This window comes from Mytilus trossulus, chromosome 10, assembly GCF_036588685.1.
Source record: "Mytilus trossulus isolate FHL-02 chromosome 10, PNRI_Mtr1.1.1.hap1, whole genome shotgun sequence".
Taxonomy (NCBI): Eukaryota; Metazoa; Mollusca; class Bivalvia; order Mytilida; family Mytilidae; genus Mytilus; species Mytilus trossulus.
The window spans coordinates 59,872,549-59,893,380 of record NC_086382.1 but is presented as its reverse complement, the minus strand read 5'-3'; the positions used below and the strand labels follow the sequence as shown (position 1 = coordinate 59,893,380).

The following is a 20,832-nucleotide window of genomic DNA, read 5'->3' as shown; positions in this document are numbered from 1 at the left end:
TTTGTTATACAAATCCTTGTCATTAGTAAGTTGATAAATCTTAGATAATGAAGGTTAATTTGATAAAAATGTTTGTGGTTTTTTTTAACATTTATTAATACAAATGTATTCTTGAATTGGATTTTCAGATTATTTTTACACATTATTATTTTCTGCTACAACGTTCATTCCCTGTATTATGCTGTATAATTTACGATGTCCATTTCCTTCGTCTAATATAGATCGTGACCTTTAACCGGGTCAAGTTATGCAATAACTCTGACCTGCAATACACTTATCACAGTTTTGACCACAACATGCGAACTGACCTGCTTTCATTACGCTGTGGATATTAAGTGAACATTTTCATATTATTATTGCAAAAAAGAAAAGCAAGATTTTAACGGATTTTATTGTGAATTATGTGATTTGAGTTTGGAATTACAGTTAAATGTCGTCGAATTATTACACAGGTAATTTTTATGTTTATTTTCATAGATGTTAGATGTATTATGTAATTCTCTATATAGCCAACCGAACTAGCTAATAATGATTATTGTTTGTTGACGCCTTCAAAATTTATGCATCAATAAAAGGAGTTAAAACATGTGTTTTAAAATCGACAGTAAATTCTTAACGCTATTTCAAAACATCTTAAAAACGTGAAAATGCAAATCTTTTCGAACAACCTATATATCGATTTATTGATAAGAAAACTGACCGGAGCATTGACCATCTGCAGATATATTGTACCACGTGTGCTATTTAATGACCTCCATTATGAATTTTTTATTTTTTATATTAACATTGATATATGCACCCGTGATTAACGACAGCCGTCAATGAGTAAGTTTTGCATGATTGTTTTATTAAATGTCTTCTGCATAAGTTACTTTACATTTATTTGCCGTTTTATGCCTTAGCCAAATAAAATATTCAATATTTAATTAATATATTATATAATTTCAAGACTTAACAGCTGAATTATCTTCTTTATATACATCTCTGTCTTTTAAAAAACAAAATTGAAATAATAATAAACATATTAATAAGAAGCTGTTCTTTTATTTTCATAATTTGCACGGTAGAAATAAATGGTTTAAAAAATCATTCATATTTTTTATGTTTAGACTAACGGTATTTAAGTCCATAATATTTATTTTTCTGATTTACTTACTATGGTTGTAAATTTGACCCTTGTTAAGTACATGTACATGTGTTGTGGTCAGTGTTTATCTGCCGGAGAGAGAATCAATAAACGCTAGTAACATATACTGTCCATTTTCTAGGTCAAATTACAAATGACTTACTTGGACCGAAAGTTATTTATATAAGTTATATGTATCCGATTTACTAATACAATTATTTAATATCTTAAACTTTTCATTTATTTTAATGAGTTTGACGAGATTCTTTTTATAACAGTGACAATTTAAAAAATAATTAAAATGACTTCTATAGCTTTTTAGTTTTTTTTTGTTATCAATGAATATTGTCTCTACATATTTAAATTACTTGTGAAATTTAAAAAGTTGATTTTTTTTTTAAATGAATTCTAGTCGTCGATTTTATTATTTTTTGTTTTTATTTTTTTTTGCATGTACTTCTTTATGAAATGACGACGCATTTCTTTTTCTTCGACTAAACTATGTTCAAATTTCGGAGAATGGAAAAAAAGTTCCTAAGTGTCGTAAAATAAATTACAACAAGTCTTATTATTTAGATGTTGTAGGTTTTTTTTATTTTGAGGAAAACTTATCCCCCCTTTGATATTTTCGAAATAGTATCGTGGAGAATAATGTAAAAAAACAAACTTAATTCTAGCACGCATTACGATTGGATTAATTACCCTTTTAAAATAGAATTGATAAAATAATTCACAATTTGATAATTCCCAAGGTTAATGATTTTTTTTGTATCCTGCATTTTTCTGTACTCAAAATGTTTTTTTGTTGAACTTTTTATTCTAAATTTAAATTTACCACACAACACGTTTCAAGTATTTTAGTAAACAATTTATCCCTCGTAGAATATGTTTCTCTGAAGCTCGGGAAAATCTTGTAGTTGCGAAGCTTTTATACAACCACCATATTACTCACGATGTATTTATTTGAAAAAATGCGACTTGCTATTCGGAATAATCAAAGAATGATTTCTTATTACATGTGAGAACGCAATATTATATTATATTACGTTCCTTCATAATGTTTATTTATAAATTTTACCAAATTGAACAACAGACAACGTTGTATTCATTTTTTTATGAAAAAGTCAGACGCAAAAATAAGAAAATATTTGTTGTGTTAAAAAATCATGTCTGTTTTGTTGTTCTTAAAATAAATGATGTATGGATTTTACCATTGTTAAAGATACGTATGGAAATAAGTCAGAACAAAACATTATACTGCGATGGCTTTTGTTTTCCAAAAAGAACATCTGCAACTTTAATAATCTTCGTAGAAGACACGTTCAAGTTCAAGTTTGTAAAGTACACATTTTTTGTCTTATATAAAGGTGTCAAATCATTCTCTATTTAATCAATAGACAGCTCATTTGGGAAGTCTGCATTATTTTGTTATATGAAATTCAAATTTATAGTACAAGGAAATTTCTCTTTGATAAAAAGAATAATAATAACGGGATCAAGTAATGCAAACAAAAAAATTAGCATGCATATGAAAGAATAAAATTGGAAACACAAACTTCTGGGGCCTTTCTGTTTGGTTTTGCCATTAAGTTGGCAATTTTTTGTTTCCCAGTAATCCCACCTCATCCTGGACGCTTTCCTAATCACATGGCACTTTTATTGATATTGAAGATTTGCGCATCCCGACGGATGATCATGACCGGACGAATAGACACTCCGTTAAACAAAACGGTGTCCAGTAGGGTCATAACGCATGTATGTTAGCGTGTTATACCAATAATCAAGCTTGAAGGACTAATTATTGTCTCAGACTTACTCAGTGCAGGCCTTATGTGAACCAATTATGTCATATATATTCGAATGGGTAATGAATACCATTACTTATCATGCTTATTCGAATGTATTTCTATCTATTTCTTGAAAGAAAAAAAAAATCAACACATTCCTGAGAATCATATAAAATATCACAGCTGAACAGATAAGATGGCCTACTTTTCAATTTAAATTGTTGAAAGTAATGTAACTTACAATTAAATTTTCCATTTTAGAGGTTGTTATATGTTTTTCAAATACAAATGTGTATTTTGGTAATGTTTTTTACATGTGTATGTGACACTGAGATTGTTTTAAATAAACTTTATTATTTATATATATGAACTGAATCATTTGTATAAGTTTTATTGGGTTATATTAAAAGGGAAAGCGCATGTCCACTGCTACATTATGTATGGCTATGTTCAGAGTAAACCTACTCTTCAAATTCCTTTGACAAAGTTGACCGTATGTGTATTGGCTATTCTGTTAAGGTCAAGTATAACATATTTTTGGCGTATTAGTCCATTCCCTCTCATCTCCCCTTTTTTTTTTTATAGCTTTAGCGCACGGACACCTATAAGGTATTCACGCAAAAGCGATTCGTATATACGCACCTTATTCATGAATTAAATATGCATGTTGTTTTTCTTCATTTCCCTCATTTTACAAGATTTCAACTGCTCTCTATATTTTAAGATAGAATGAGGTACAAAGATTCTGCAGCTTTACATTTTATAGTTCGATTGTAAAGGCTCAATAATAAGTGCGAATTCATTCTTAACTATTTTACGTTGTCCAAAAATTGTGAATTAACAGCTGCGCCATGAGCGCATGATACGCCCGACGTTTTATGTGGAAGTTATATTCAATAATCATAAATAGTTTCTGTGACACGGCGGGAAACCCCCCACCCTGTTTTTTTTTACAAAAAACTAAATATCACTAAAATAAAATTTTGAATCAAAACCAAAAAGTATACAGATCTTTAGATTTGTTATAGAGATACGGCACAACATGTAACCCCCCCCCCTTTTTTTTTTTACAAAATACTCAATCACTCAAAAATAAAATTTTGAATCATCATAAAAAAGTATACAGATCTTCAGATTAATATAACAAAGACATGTGTAAAGTTTGTAGCAATAATCATAAATCGATTTTTAGATATGGCGCGACATGTAAAAAAAATCCTCCCCTTTTTTTACAAAATACTCAATAACTCAAAAAAGAAATTTTGAATCATCACCAAAAAGTATACAGATATTAAGATTAATATAACTAAGAAGTGTTTAAAGTTTTAAGCCATAATCAAGAATCGTTTTTGAGATACAGTGCGACATGTGAAAAAAACACACCCCTGTTTTAGTTATAAAGTGCCGTAAATCAAAAAGTTTAAATCTAATTTTCACCAAAAAGTATACAGATCATTTGACCATCATAAGAAACAACTTTATTAAGTTTCATGAAATTTTGATAAGTCGTTCTCAAGTTACGGTGCGACATGTTTACGCCGGACAGACAGACAGACGGACGAACGGACGGACGGACGGACGGAAACCGAACATGTGTATACCATAATACGTCCCGTCAAAATTTTGACGGGCGTATAAAAATCACAAAAATATCTCGTGACCACAGGCGCTGATTTGATGATCTTATCTTGACCGATTATCCATACAATAAACAAATTAGAATACTTATGAGAATGGACACGTTGATGTTTATATACTGTTAAAAATGTAGTGTCTGACGGAAAACATACTTTTGTATTTATCCTAACTTGTTAACTTGTATTTTTACCGATTGACTTGTTTATTTAGAAGATACCATGAAAACTGAAGTGAAAATAAATAAACAAACCGAAGAAGAGCATTAACGTAAATTGATTTACCTAGAAGCTACATTTTTCACTATTCTATAAGTATGATAAGCAAGAAAAATACATAAATGTTTTATTAATCTATTTCTTGACCCCATGTGATTGCTTTCAACTTATCCGACGAGTAATATATCATTTTTAATTAAATCTAAAATAAGTGTATTGTTATCTAGGTTAAGCGCACGTCTAACCATATGCTTCGTTATAAATATTAGTCAAGAAAGTAATTTGTGTCTGGCAGATCAATACTTTTAGATTTGAGTCTATATTCAGGATTAAGAAATTATTTATTCTTATAAGAAATATCGTCTCTTTTATCTCTATTACCCGAAATACAAATATTTTATTTATTCTTTGATGACTAGCTACTGATCAAAAACCTCAAATAATGTTTGGTCACCATTGACCTACTTTCGACCTAATTGTGACTTACGATCTGAATAATTAGACAGTTTGTTGAATCGTTATCATCGCATTATATTCATATATGTAGATAAATAAATTGTAGATCATGAAATTAGAAATGGAGGCCCACGCATATGTTTCGCTGTTGTGTGATTTTGACATAAACACTGATATAAGACTTTTTTCTCCTATGCTCTCAACATTCTTTGCAGATTATAAGCCTATGCTTGTTATAAACATATTATTGTTTATTGATCATAAATCTCAAGTAGTTAATATCTGATGTGGGTTTTTTTTAAATATTTGTTGACCTAAATTTGAAATAAATAAATCAAAGTAGATCCTTTGATAAATGAAATTTCCTTAGTTTCAACTGTCCTTGACAATATTGAACTTATATTTTGTTTATGTATAAATTCTGAAGATAAAGACAAAACCGTTCAATCTTGGCACCACAAAGACATTTCACAAATCGAAATCTCAAAAATTAAACACAAAAAATTGAAGCAAAAGCAAACCTTTGGTTTTGTCATAAAATACCTCTTGATTCATTAAATAAAAGTATACGTGAGATTAAGTATAGAAATCTTGATACTTCTACGATTCTATTGCATCTGATTTCACTCCATATAAAGTACAAATTCTTCATGGTCCAAAAGATTTCAGCTCTATTGAAAATATCGAAGATTTTTACATATATACTTGGCCGAAGTACTTTGCTCACATTTTCAAAGTTTAAGGTGGTACCTAACACCTGGACTTAAATTAATTCGGCTCGTTTAATTTTCATTACAGTTTGACAAAATATTTATGTTTACCCTTTGACAAAAATATCAAAATTTCACAAGTTTGAACCAGACACATGATCAGAAAAAATGGTTGGATATCATTTTCTTTACAGCACAATATACAATATGCTTTATTTCAAAAACACTCCATCACATTGACATGTGAAACAAGAGGTAAATTACATATTACAATCACATACAATTAAAGAAAGAAATAAACAACTTAGAAATGAAATATATAGAAAATTACTTTTTACTTTATATTATAATAATTTAATATGCTTTACCAATAAAGAATAGCATCCAAATAAATAATGGAATTCATTGCCAATTGCAGTTACACGCAAATTACATGTCCTCTCTTCTTTTGGAATGTCATACCATCTTCCCAGCTCTACTGGAATTTTTACATTGCAGCATCTTAATTTTGAAATATATTTACGTTCGATTGATGTTAATTTTAAAAGATAGTTTTCTAAGCCAAAGATTGTTTTAAAAAGTCCATAAAATTTTCCTCTCGATGAGTTCCACAGGCACTTGTTTCTATCCATTAAAAGACCCACTATCAACATATATTTACGAAAAGGTACCCAACTACTTTTTTCACCTCTCCGCTTAAAACCCTTATTTCTCAATCAATTTAGTCTCAATTTTTTTGTTCCGACCATACACCATTCGATTTATGAAAAGTTTATCTTTCAGATGATATGCATTGTATTTACCCTTAGAGAACCCCTTACCACAGTGCACAATATTTGTCAATGAATTTTCATGTGATCGCTTTTAGCAAACTCCCCGGCAGTTCCAGTTCCGATCCGCATACGGGCCCGAATACTACTCTACACTAACTACTAGATAATTTGCATAAAACAGTGAAGATTAAGTCTAAAGAGTCACAAATGATTAATGTAAAGTCTAGAGAGTGAATGACCCTATGAACGGCCCAGCTTGTCTGGCAAAACAGCCGTTGGACGTCGGAGTAATCTCGGACTAGTTTCTTTGCTGTTGCAAATCAACCATTGTTAGTCCTAGATAAGGATCAGGATACAAATCTTGAATTTCAATTGACTGGTTAAATATTTGAAACTTTGGTAATGTTCTTGATTTCCATTTGTCTTCGATAAATTAACGTATTATAACTTCCATCGGACACAATATCTTTCAGAAACATTTAAGGCGTGTTTTATTGATTCGGCCGTTTCAGATATAATTAAAGTGTCGTCGGCGTACAAAAGAACGAAGAGTTTAATATAAATATGCAGATGATTGCGGTAAATATTTTCAATAAATTGCAAGTTCTGAACATCATTCTCAGCAAAGAAAGACTCCAGGTCGTTTAGATAAACAGCAAATAAAAAGGGGATAAGTTTTCTCCCTGTCTCACTCCAATGTTACAGTTAAAAACGGCTAACACTTCGTTCCCATTCCTTATGCAATATTTAACATCACTATACATACTATAGATTACCTTCAAAAGTTACCAGAAATATTCGCTTTTTGTAATTTTATCCATAAAGATGTACGAGAGATTGTATCAAAGGCTCTGGAAACATCAACAAAAGTACAAAAGAGTTTTTCAAGTGCTTGATAAATTGATATTAATGAATGCAATACAAATATGTTATCCAATGCACTATAACCTTTTCTGAAACCCGATTGAGCCTCGGAAATCAGATTGATCTCAGTTGATAGTTCCTCAAGTCTTTCAGTTAAGATAGATGTGAAAGTTTTCCAAAGACACGAAATATAGCAGTTTGACAAACACACATTTTAATCATTGAGACTCTTTATATTTTCTTATTATTATAACGTAATTAAAACGTTCAGCTGACTTTATAGAGTTATCTCCTTGTAGCTGCAGGTGAATTGTTAAATAAATGGCGGGAATGATCTCATCACAGTGCTATTTTTTTCTTCACCAATGTGTTTTCGTAAAACTTTGATACTGACAAACAATGACCGAGAGCAAGCTTACCTGTTCAGTTTTTTTACGGAAAATTTTGATACTGGTAATCAATGAATGACTTAGACAAAGCTTACATTGTAAGTTTATAATAGAAAACTTTGATACTGAGTGACAAAATATGACTTGGACCTATTTCTTAGAGCAAAACTTTTTGTAGCAACAAAAGATGACATGGACGAAGTTTACGTGGTTCGTCAAAGAAAATGTCTGCGAAGTTATAACGTTGACAGTAGAAACTGGGTTGTAGGCATACATATGTATAGGGCCTCTCATTTACCATGGAAATAGCAGACACTTTTTTTTGTAAATGCGACAAGGAATTGGTAAAACGACAATGCAATATGGGATTTGCTCATTGTTGAAAGTCGTATGGTGACCTAAAGTTGTTAATGACCGTGTCATTTGATCTCTTGTGGAGAGATGTCTCATTGGCAATCATACCCCCATCTTCTTTTTTTTTATATTCACATAAAAAAAATCTATTATAAAATAAAGCTCCCTATTCAGAAGTTGAACCATCCTAAAGAATAAATCGTTAATTTGGTTCCGTCAGAATATGCTTTAAATGAAGGTGTCACCGTGTGGAAGAGCGTATGTTTTTCTTTTACAAATTATGACATGGACGGAGATTTGTCTCATTGACACTCATACCACATCTTCTTATATCAACCTTGGTTGACTGACCATGAGTTAAAAAGGGAAAATACTCATCTTTAACATGAGATTATTTTAATGGAAGTCGTATTTTGTATGGAATAGCTAAACGAATATTTTAATGATGTAAGAAAATTTGGATAAACCGAGGTCTCCAGAAAGATTTAAAATTCCAATGATGCACGAGTTGTAAAATTGGCATAATTGAGAAACCAACTCTTTAGTAGTTGTATCTTTGTATAAAGCTTGTATAATCATGAGAATGTAAAGACACCTGTCGAACATTTTTCGAATGGTCGGCAAACTTTATGTTGCCCTCCCTGTCTTATCAAAGGAATAACTTTTCAAATAAATACACATTGTATCATGTGTATACACCTGTCGAATGGTCGACAAACTTTATGTTGCCCTCCTTATGTCTGATCAAACTAATTTTACAAATAAATACATCACAATACTAAGTATATGATAAGTACTAAATATTCAGTTTTATACAAAAACCAAACAGGAATATTGAGATGGCATGATGATTTTTGCCTGCTGGTAATTACGTCATATTCATTTACATTCAAATATTGACCATTGTACGTCGTATAAAATTACGAAGCGAAAAAAAAATCTTCAAAATGAAAATGCTATTGAGATATTTAAAGCAAACCTGCCACACTAGTGCTATATGTTCTTTTCTCTGTTTAAGGGTCCCTGAAAGCTTTTTTTAAACTTGTTAACCTTAAGCATGTTAAGTAGGTGATCTATCTACTGACCCATGATTTCTTGTCTGTTCCCATATTTTTTGTATTGTACAATTTGTTAAGTATCTCTTTTAATTTGCTTTTCTATGTACAATGTATAGGAGACATAAAATCAGTACGTTTAGACAACGTAAAAGAAACATTATGTGTCCACTATAAACCCTACAGACTCGCTTATGTCATTTTGACCTCCATGTCTGTTTATAGACAGTGACCGAACGTTGACCTGCCCCGGCTACTATTGACGACTTTCTTTCATAATAAATTAGGGGCGTATTCTGAGATATTTCTGGACAAAATCATTACATTAGAAATACCAATTATCCCAATTATCTTTTTTTTTTCATTTAAAGACTAATTGATCTTTCAAGTTCCTTCTGAATTATTTCTAAAAGATATGAAGTACTCTGACCACTATGACGTTTATAATGCAGACTTTTAACATAATATATGTCTAAACTGTAGCCGAGATGCTTAAGAAAAGATGGAGAAATAACTAAGGTTTATTTCGTGAAAAATCACGATTTTTGCATTATGAAAAGAGGGGTTTTTGAAAAGTGGAGTTATAATTATTATGATGTTAAACATGCATGGATTTCAAATAACAGTGGCAAATGTTTATCAAGCTGGTAAGTATATAAGCAACTATAAGGTTTAGTACACAAAAAAAGGACGAGATACTTAAAAAAAGAAGAAAAGAATTATGTGTAAACATGTTCTTATTTTGCATGTTGTAATAATAAATTGATATTCACGAGATAAAATGTTAATTAATAAAATTGGGTTAAATTTAGTACTTTTCATATTGTAACCGTTTTACATGTGTGCTAATATATAAAAAAGAAGATGTGGTATGATTGCCAATGAGACAACTATCCACAAAAGACCAAAATGACAAAAAAAAATAAACATTAACAACTATAGGTCACCGTATAAGTTTGTTCTGGTTATTATTATTTAAGCGAAACCTTGGATAAGAAAAGTAAGAAAAATAAATGACAAGCGGTTGTATTTTTTGTTCATTATTTTTTTCAAAACTTCTGAGTAGATCAACATTTTAACGTGAAACAAATTTATTTGTAAATTGGTTGACTTTTTTTTTTAATCTTCGTCTAATAGCATTAAAGAAACAAACATTTCATGCACCAGATGCACATTTTGACAATTTGCGTCGACTTTTCAGCAACTTCTTTTAAACGAGGTTTCCATATTTGAAAATTTGAAAATAGAATGTATAATACAAACGTTGAGAGCTGATAAAACCACAAAAAAAATAATATTTAAACAAAACAAAGATAAACATTTGTCATTTCGGGGCCTTTTATAACTGTCTATACGGTATGGGCTTTGCTCGTTGTTGAAGGCCGTACGGTGACCTATATAGTTCTTAATTTCTGTGTCATTTTGAATCTGGTGGAGAGTTGTCTCATTGGCAATTATACCACATCTTCTTTTTTATAATTATTCATATCAAGTAATGCTGATGTTAAATGTACATTTTTTGTCAGTGTTTTTTTTTAATAATTAGTTTTGATAACTGATAGTCACTTTGTTAAACCTAATAGCAAATTTCAGTAGCGGAAAAATGATTGTGAAACTTATAATAGCCCTCCCGATTTCAACAACTTGTAAACAAACATGCCCAGACAAGGTGAACTGAAATTCTGAAATTCAATGTTTTTAAAACTTTTAAGTTATCTATCCAGACATTGGAATACTTTATTTGGTGGCTAAAGGAACGACACACATCTAACCAAAAGTTTAGTTTTGATAACATGTTAAAATTTGTGAAACGCTACTTACTCTTTGAGTTAACGTATTATACAGACTCAAGTTTGTTTTCATTTCGATTTATATATGTTGTTAGGTTGCTACATGTACCACATTGAGGTATTATACCTTATAAGTCTCCTTGATCATATACAACTATTAATTTTTAACAAGTTTTCAATATATGAATAATTCTCTGTGTGGTTCAATTCAAATGCCTATTCACGAATATGGATCATAACGTTTGCAGTTACCGAATTATTTAATGGCAAAAAGTTTGCGTTAATGCTTTTCGTCTCACCTATATTTCGACGTTGAGAAAGCTAGACAAACACATGCGTTTGGTTTCGGCATAGTCGTCGTGATCAGGAATCACTAATGGTAAACCAATATTATTTGGTACACAATATTTTAGCTTTGAAAAATCTAACATATTTCCATGGAAATTATTTTGCTATGCCCGATTAGCTATATTCATTTGACTTTGAAATGTTGCATAGTTTTGTTAATGTATTAGGTTAGTCCAGATAAGCAGAACCGCTTATGGTAAGTTACTGATATTTCGTATGCAGTTGTATGAACATTGACACACCTTATTTCCGTAAAAACATATATGGCCTCGCCCCTAAGTCATCATGGTCATGCGCAATTGATTATGAAACCTTTCCTTAATATAGATAATGTCGATGAGGTCAATTTAAGTAATATTAATGAGCCCTTATTATTATGTTTAGTTATCTAAGAATAACCATCCTGACTATTCTGTGTATCTTCATCTAACATGTCTAAGGAGAAGAATACAGATTCTTTTTCTGAACTAAAGAAATGTACGATGAAGACAACACATGCCTTTCTAAGATAGAAGGCTGATTTATTTTCCTTATGAATGTTAAATTTCAAATCTATTCAATACTTTTATGGATGTTGATTTTAAAATCTAGTGAAAGCATCTATTATGCAAACAAGTAAGTTAATGAGAAAAGATATACTGTATGCATTTTGAATAACATGAAAAAAATCGGATATCATGGTGAATCATATGAAACTAATTTTTCTATTATGGATTTTTTTTTTTAAATTTATGAAACAATTTAACTTTTTATTTTTGATATGTGATGTAATGGCACAGACCTTATTTTGGAACGGTTAATAGAACGTGTAATCTGTTGTTCCTTTTTCGGAGAGTTACAAGTCCTCTATAACTAAAAGACCTTTCGATGGGTCCTTGATTGATGTGTTGTCCTGAATAAGCAACCACTATCAAACCTCTTGTTTTCGTCCAGAATATCAATGAAGTATTTTCTACTTTTATGCTTTATCATTCTTAACTAACTGCTGTTTTCAACTACAAGTTGTAACACAAGGCAATGAATTCGTAGTCTGTTGCTTACTAAAATATTTAGAATACCGCATAAAAAAATAAAATAAAATAAAAAAATAAAGGTTTTTGGTGTAATTGGTAATAAGACAAATCTCAACAAACAGAAGAAACGAGAAAACTAACTGTCTGACTTATGTGCAAAACAATAAACAAATAACACATATCAGTTATGATAGACAGCAACAAATCACAACCTCTGAAGCACAGGCTCCTGACTTAGGAAAAGACCATATAGCATGTGTGGAGGTTATACATGTCTTCGGTAACTAGGGACAGTGCCATAACAACACAACATTAAAAACGAACTATACAAATCATTTTAAAAGGTTTTACTCATCAGTCATTTGAGTTCTAGTGGATAGTTGTCTCATTGACAATCATACGACATATCCTTATTTTTCATTGACTCATCAGCACGAACAAAGCAAGCAGGTCATAGAACATAAGAACCGATATGAGAGTACTGGCAGTTACTGAAATCTAAGTCAAAAACAAAAACAACCAACACAAAGTAATCACTCCGAGAAAACAGTATTGTGTGCTAGACCAAAATGTTAGTACCAAGTATCCCTTAAAAAACAACCATGCAAACAAAAAACTAATGCACATCGAAGATGTTTTATTTACTAGAAAATGTGTTATTCCACCTAGTAAACTTATATCAAAAGTTATTTCAAAGCACTAGCAGATTTTCCTTTTTTTCTTTTATTTCAAATGAATGTACAATGAATCTCCATTTCTCATTGCAAAATATGTTTCTATAAATTAGAGGCAACAGAAGATTATTGATGTTGAAGACAATATCTTAAAAATATTTTTTTTTAATTTTCCAGGAATTGCGTTGTGAATTTTATGCTCTATTATTCCGATGTCACGATACACTTTATCTTTTTTTCAAGCCACCACATCATTTTGTTCACATGGCAGGTCAATTGTTATAAATGAATGTATTAATTATTTGTATTTCAACTATAGTGCGATGTCAAACAATAAAAGTAGAGCAAACCGAACTGCACTGTAAAACCGGCGTCTTCAAAATCATATCAAAAATCACTAGAACGATTTCAATAGTGTGACCGTGTGAAAAATGTGAATGAAAAAGAAAATAATTTATAGTTTTCAATGGTCTGTCAAATTACCTGGGTGATGAAGTACTAAGAACTTAAAAAATTCTTAAGAATTCGAATGCAACATTTCTGTATTATTTTTAACTATTCACTGACCACAACCAAGGTCAGTTCACTCCCCAGGGCTTGTAATTCTAGCTGCTTGACCGATTGGACATCACTTTATTACGACGTATCCTATTTGAAATTGTCAATTCATGAATTAAATAGCGTAGAGGAAATGGCACGGTGACCGTCGAAACTATCTTACCGCAATAGTGGACTAGACATGTTGAGAAATATTCAGAGTCAAGAAATTCAACCGGATCTTACTTTTTTAACGAAACAATTTTCATGGAATTTAAGCTTACAGAATAATAATTTTAACAGTAACGGACAGAATATTTACATGAGCGTTCCAAGCGGTAAGTGTGTTTTTTTTGTCTCAACATGAACAAAGGGGCGTCACGTTTATATTAGGTGGACCTGCACGATCACAGGTACATGTAAAGCGAGGAATGTTTTCCAATTATAAATAAAATTACGTAGGGATATTATCTGGTACACCTGTATATTTTGGGCTGGTATTAATTGAGCTACATCCTGGAAAGTATTTTGCTTTCTATATAATTGAAAAAGCTTGTCAATGACCGAAATTTCGTCTTAAATATCATGGTTTTTGATATACAATTGTAGCTTTAACTAACCCTATGATTAATGTCTTTTTTGTGTTAATAGTGTCGACCTAATGAGTCGAGCCAGTTTAGCCTAATTATTGTAGTTCCTATGTAGAACTGTTGTACCATTGTCTCAGGTTAGGGGATGACTATTAACTATCATTCATGGTTTTACCGCTACATTTGAAATATATTTGCTTGTCACAAGCCAGATGCCTGAAATTCAAGGTTTGATGCAGGTTGCTATCTACCTAGTATATATTTGTTAATTTTATATTATATATCAGACCATTTGCGTTTATCTTTTGAATTATTTCACTCGTTGTCGAAGGCCAAAAAAAAACTAACAGTAAAAATTTGTTTTGAATGTTTTTCCTCTGACCATTTGTAGTTATTTCTCTAATTGGCAGTCACATCATATCTTATCTTAAAGCTAGAACAGAAATGGCTTTGGTTTTAGCTCATTTTGAAGACTATTGTGAAATCATTTTTGGTGTCAGACTGTCATGTTGAAGTAGTCTGTCTGAACCATAAAAAATATATATGTTCTAACAAAACATTTCATAAAATTAATTTACAAACATTAGGTAGTATTCCAAAGAAAATAACTGAATATTATAACAATCCCATGAATAACTTTCATTTTACGTTCTTTCACATTTTCAAGGAAGTAATGCACTTGTATAACATCTACAAATTTCAATGTTCAAAGTTTAAATAGTGCTTAATATGTACATGCATTTGGAATCGTCGTAATTATTGCAATCAGCTAGTTAAATCTTCGTTACCATGGTTACAGTTTATTCTTACCAAATGATATTATTCAAATCAAACCCTGCCACCTTCTATATGTGCATGTTATAAGACAGAACATGTAATTCAGGGATTGTCATTGGTTGCTTTCTGTCATATTTGCTTTTCGTCTCTTTTTTTGTCATGAATCAGTCCGTTTGTTTTACATTTGAATACGTACCAGAAACACAACAGAATAAGTAATTTGTCACATACGCAGTCTTGTAAAATACTACTGGAATATACAACATTTGCATAAGACAAGGACTTTCAAAACAATTGCTGAGTTAATGATGAATATTTTCATTCTGCATAGAACCTCCATGATGATAATTTGCTTTTACTCGCTGATAAAATTCTTATTTATCACCACCTGACTAAATCTCTCATCCTGTAAAATTAAGATAAGACAAGATAGGGAGGTTTCTGTTCGTTATTCACTAAGTTGATGGATTTTCACACTCAGTTAATGAGATTAAAAAGGGGTAACGATGATAAACCACGTTCAGTTTCTATAATGGACAGTCAGTCTCCTTTGATGGCTGAAGTTTCAACCCAGCACGACTGCAATCTAAAATAGAATTCTTCAATATGTTCCTATGGTAACGCCTTCGATCCACATAAATTGACGGCCAAAATTGACTGGTCACTGTAAGAGAATACATAAAACAAAGGCAAAATTGCAATATTTATCGGTTCTTTCATAGATGCAATGGTTCTTCATTCATTTGACTGGCGCTGGTTTGTTGTTAAGCTTAATAAACCACCGCATAATTACTCAAAATTATTTCTTTGACAGCTCTCATAAATCTTCATGCACAAAACTATACAATTATTTTTGATAAGGTTTCATGATTTGCAGAAGTTATAATGTATTCTAAAATTTGTATAAATGCTAGTGTATTTTACAATTCTTGGTAAAAATAACCGAAACAACTATTTATACTTTCCAAACAGTATAAATGCCAGTTTCATCTAAATATGCCTTTACAAACTGAATGCTTAATTAATCAGTTGAATAGTGATGATTTTATATGCATAGTATGAATCATAATGAGTATACAGATTTGGTGCCAGAATCAAACTCATAAAGATATAAACATCAATAAAGGCGTCTTTCTGTTATTAACAATCATCAATAAAAACATATTCTACGGATACCTATCATTAACGATATCTATATTACCTTACATGCAAACATACTGATAGTTTGGATTATTATTTTTTGTAATATATCATTTATTTTAAGCTTTAACATGTTAAAACAGGCAAATAAGTAAAAAAAACGTTATTCGTATGAACTTGGTGAATAGAACTTCTTATATATATCTGATGTGTCATTTATATGTTTATGCACAACATTGTTTAGCAGTTAGTAAACATCTACCGTCTTTACACCGTTTCCATGCTTGTTACGAAAACAGTTAATATTAAGGAAATAGAGTCAATAAATAAGTTGATTCTCCACACCTTTTTGCTACAAAATACGTTGCAAAGGGAGATAACTCAATATCGATCATAATTGATATTTATAAATCTAATCAACTGGATGTTCATCTGTTGATTATTTTATTCTTTATTCCCGATGATAGCCACTCATTTTGAAATAAAGAAATAAAACAAGATGGCATCCTATTTAGATAGTTTGATCGTAATGTCTTTGCACTTTTGCCCCCAGCGCAATACGTTGTGGAGAACTCTGGTTTATGCTCTCACGTGTACATATTCTTTTTTTAGAATTTTATGACACTGAAATCATAGCGGTTTATATGAGTAATGTTTGAGGGTATCACCAGCCCACTAGTCAGTACTTCTGTGTTGACATGAATTATCATTGATATGGTCATAATCATTAATTAACTGTTTACAAAACTTTGAACTTTTAAAATGCTAACCTTTCCTGCCTCAGGAACATTTTACCTTAGCTGTATTTACAAAACCTAAAGGAATGTTTGGTCCTCAATGCTCCTCAACTTCGTACTTTATTTGGCTTGATCCATTTATTTTGATTCGAGCATCACTGATGATTCTTTTGAAGACGAAACGCCCGTCTGGTGCAAATACAAAATTTCATTCCTGGTCTCTATGATCATGATGATGAGTGTATGGACAAGTTCGAAAATCAGTGCCAATGATATATATGAATTTATTTATTACCACTGGGTCGATGCCACTGCTGGTAGAGATTTATTTCCCCGAGGGTATCACCAGCCAAGTAGTCAGCACTTTTGTGTGCTGACATGAATTATCATTGATTTGGTTATATTTATAAATTTACTGTTTTTGAATTATTGAAATACTATAGCTTTTCTACCTCAGGCATAGATTACCTTAGCTGTATTTGGCAAAACTTTTAGAAATTTTGGTCCTCAATGCTCTTCAACTTCGTACTTTATTTGGCCTTTTTAACTTTTTTTTATTCGAGCGTCACTGATGAGTCTTTTGTAACGAAACGCGCGTCTCGCGTATATACAAAATTTAGTCCTGGTATCTATGATGAGTTTATATATTTTTAAAACAAAATGCCCCTTGGAAACATTAATTAATGGACAATTGCATTGCGAGCGTTCCATTTAAAAATGTCTTACCGGATTTTCATAAACTTATATCAAAGGTGTATATCAGCAATATCATTAACGAGTTCGAAAATTAATGCCGATCAATTATTATTAGAAGAGTTATATTCCTTGGAAACATTAGCGCTCTTATGTGTACAAGTCCTGCAAAAATTTTATGAAACTTAAATCATAGGTTTATATTAACAATGTCTTTTAAAAATTTGAAAATTAGAGACATTCAATAATTTGGAAATGAGTTATGCACATTTGAAGTATAAAAATTCCTCAAATTTTATATGTAAAATTGTCTAATGCATGCCATACAAGTGAGAGGTTTAGCAAGCTATACAGCAGTTTTATCATGCATTTTCAACATAATCAAATGTACGTGCCAAGTCAAGAAAATGACAGTTGTTGTCATTTCATTTTATGTGTTTGAGCTTCTGATTTCACCATTTGATTGCGGACTTTTCCTTTTGAATTTTCCTTGTAGTTCTATAATTTTGTTATTTTACTTTCTCATATTTAAGTTATGAGGAGGAATCGACAATTCCTAAGATTTACGGTTACCACCACGAATTCGGTAACCGATACTATATGTATATTTCCCACCTAACTGTCATGACTGTCTCTTATTTAACTGATCATATTCTATTCCTGATTGTGACATTTCGTTTGAGTATGAAATTGCATGCATATTAGTACAGACACTTACCTAATCGACGAATGCGGTCTCGCTCTTTGCGGATCATTCGATTCTTGTTTCGTTAGTTACATTGTATTATATCTTCTTAATTGATATGATTCAAAAACATTGATCTACTATCATGACATTTGTAATATTGGGCCTGATTTATATATGTACTATACCTCACTTCATTGTAATCCTTAGTTCCTTAGTTAAATTTTGATGAGAAAAATTGTAATCCTTAGTTAAATTTTGATGAGAAAAAATGGTTCAATTTACTTATTATGTTCAGAAATATTTATATTGAAGCGGGAGATAAATAATTAAAACGCACTAAAATTGAGGCAACTGTTTCTTAAAATGACCTGAATTGTACCACAATGTTAAATACCATAAGCAGAAGGTTGAGATTTATTTAAAGGGTCATGGGGAGAACAGTCTTAAAATTAAGGACCGAAAAAGGGCCAAAAACAAGCATTTTTCTGAACGATAACTTTGGTATAACTGTATAAATCTCTCTGACATTTGTACAACAAGGTTCCATTTAACAAAGGGAAGGCTGGGATTCTGTTTAGGGTTAATTACAACGAATATGTAGGAATAAGGGGCAAAAAAAGGGACAAAAAGAAGCATTTTTCTAGTGTATAGACAATAATTTTTGTTTAAGTGTATGGATCTCTCAGAAATTGTACTACAAGATTTCTTACTTCAAAGGAAAGACTGGAATTGAGTTTTGGAGTTCTTGCTCCAATTCTGATTTCAATAAGTTGGAAGCCAAAAAAGGGCCTCAAAATAAGCATTTTTGTAGTTTCCAGTCAATAAATTATGTTTAAGGGTATAAATCTCTCTGAAACTATACCGCAAGTTTCCATACTGCAAAGGGATGGTTATGAGGGTTATGGTTTATATCATTTAGCAAATAGGGGGAACAAGGGGGAAACAAGGATTTTCTGGTATAAGGCAATTTAGACAATTTATAAGCAGTGTAAGGGAGGTAATCCCAATTCAATGTAAAGAATACAATTATACATATGTTTGGTTACCTCCCTAACACTGCTTGAAACTTATGTATTATGAAATGGTGATTGTCTTGAGATGATTAGCTGTAAACATTTTTTAGACGTTACTATAACTAATATTAATTTTAACCATGACTATGTCATTTTAAATTTTGATATTTTATGATGTATTTAAATGAGTAGTTATTGTTGCAAGCTCCACTAGAAATTTAAATTTAAATTATTTTTGGAATAAGGGAAAGGGGAGGTGAAGACAAACTGGATAGGGGTTACTTTTTTCTCTTTTCAGATTTCAGAAATTGAAAAGATAATTTCTTCAATTTTTTTTAGGGGATTAATATTCAACAGCAAAAAGAATTGCTCAAAAGCAACAAAAAATTTACAGTTCATTAGATCACATTTATTCTGTGTCAGAAACTTATGCGTTTTCTATAGAAGAGCTACTAGGGGAACATGTATCAACTTAAATGAAGACGAAGTTAAAGGCATTGTACATCAAAAGTACATACATAATATTGGTTTAAGGTATCTAATAGTTGGTTAGAACACCCTTCCTGTTTTGAATGATTTTCATACGGCATGAACAAAAAAAAAGTAAAATCACAAAATACTGAACTCAGAGGAAAATTCGATCGGAAAGTCCCTAATCACATGGCAAAATCAATTGACAAAACTCATCAAAAACGAATGGGCAACAACTGTAATATTCCTGACTTGGTACAGGCAATTTGAAATTTAGAAAAAGGTGAATTGAACCTGATTTTATATCACTAAATCTCTCACTTGTATGAGAGTCTCATCAACTTCCGCTATATTTACAACGACATGTATCAAAACAGACATAATAGATAAAATAGACAAAATATGTGTACATCAGTCATCACTGTGGTACAATTTTAAAAGAAACAAAGAAAAGCACAAAAGCATCTAACAAACATTGCTTCGCATGTCTGACGTCAGAAAATTTATACGTCACATAGGAAGAAACAAACAATTTTATAATTTCACATGGGGAATGTTGGCATACAGGGTTAAAAAAAAAAAAGAAAATATACCAAAATATAAACCAAATCAATGAATTTGTTTTGCCAGTAAAGATATGGTTGCGAATAGGTTGGTGACAATAGCCCCCTTGATATCTATTTTCACTAGTTAAAAAAACGTTCACAAGGAGTGGTTATTTGAATGTTACGATTATGACAACTGTCCTTTGGAATCTGATTTTTGAACTTTCGTTTTACAAAACTTATTCCCCCTCTATTCCAGGAAGGTGATTGGGTTAGTAACATACGTTTGAATGTTGGGCATGGAACACTCGAATTTTCAAAACTTTATTTGATATATTGTAATATTTTTAAAACATTTGTGGATTATGAAATCAATTATTTTAACTCCACTTTCTGTATTTATTTAGTAAACGCTTTGTACTTTTATTAATAAACTGTACTAATAGTTT

The 20,832-nt window shown here is 31.0% G+C and overlaps 1 protein-coding gene across 3 annotated transcripts in view; it reads left to right on the top strand.

The window, feature by feature from the left end:
- Positions 1-254: 254 nt before the first annotated feature.
- Positions 255-20,832, top strand: part of LOC134688294 (protein lin-28 homolog) — a 50,111-nt gene continuing 29,533 nt past the window's right edge. The window contains exon 1 of one of the 3 annotated variants that reach the window (XM_063548857.1): positions 255-452. In XM_063548857.1, the coding sequence (XP_063404927.1) occupies positions 431-452 (22 nt within the window). In that variant the 5' untranslated portion in view covers positions 255-430. Of the gene's footprint in view, positions 453-718; positions 826-13,869; positions 14,068-20,832 lie in introns of those variants that run through there. The other 2 variants (XM_063548859.1, XM_063548856.1) reach the window with 2 other exon arrangements.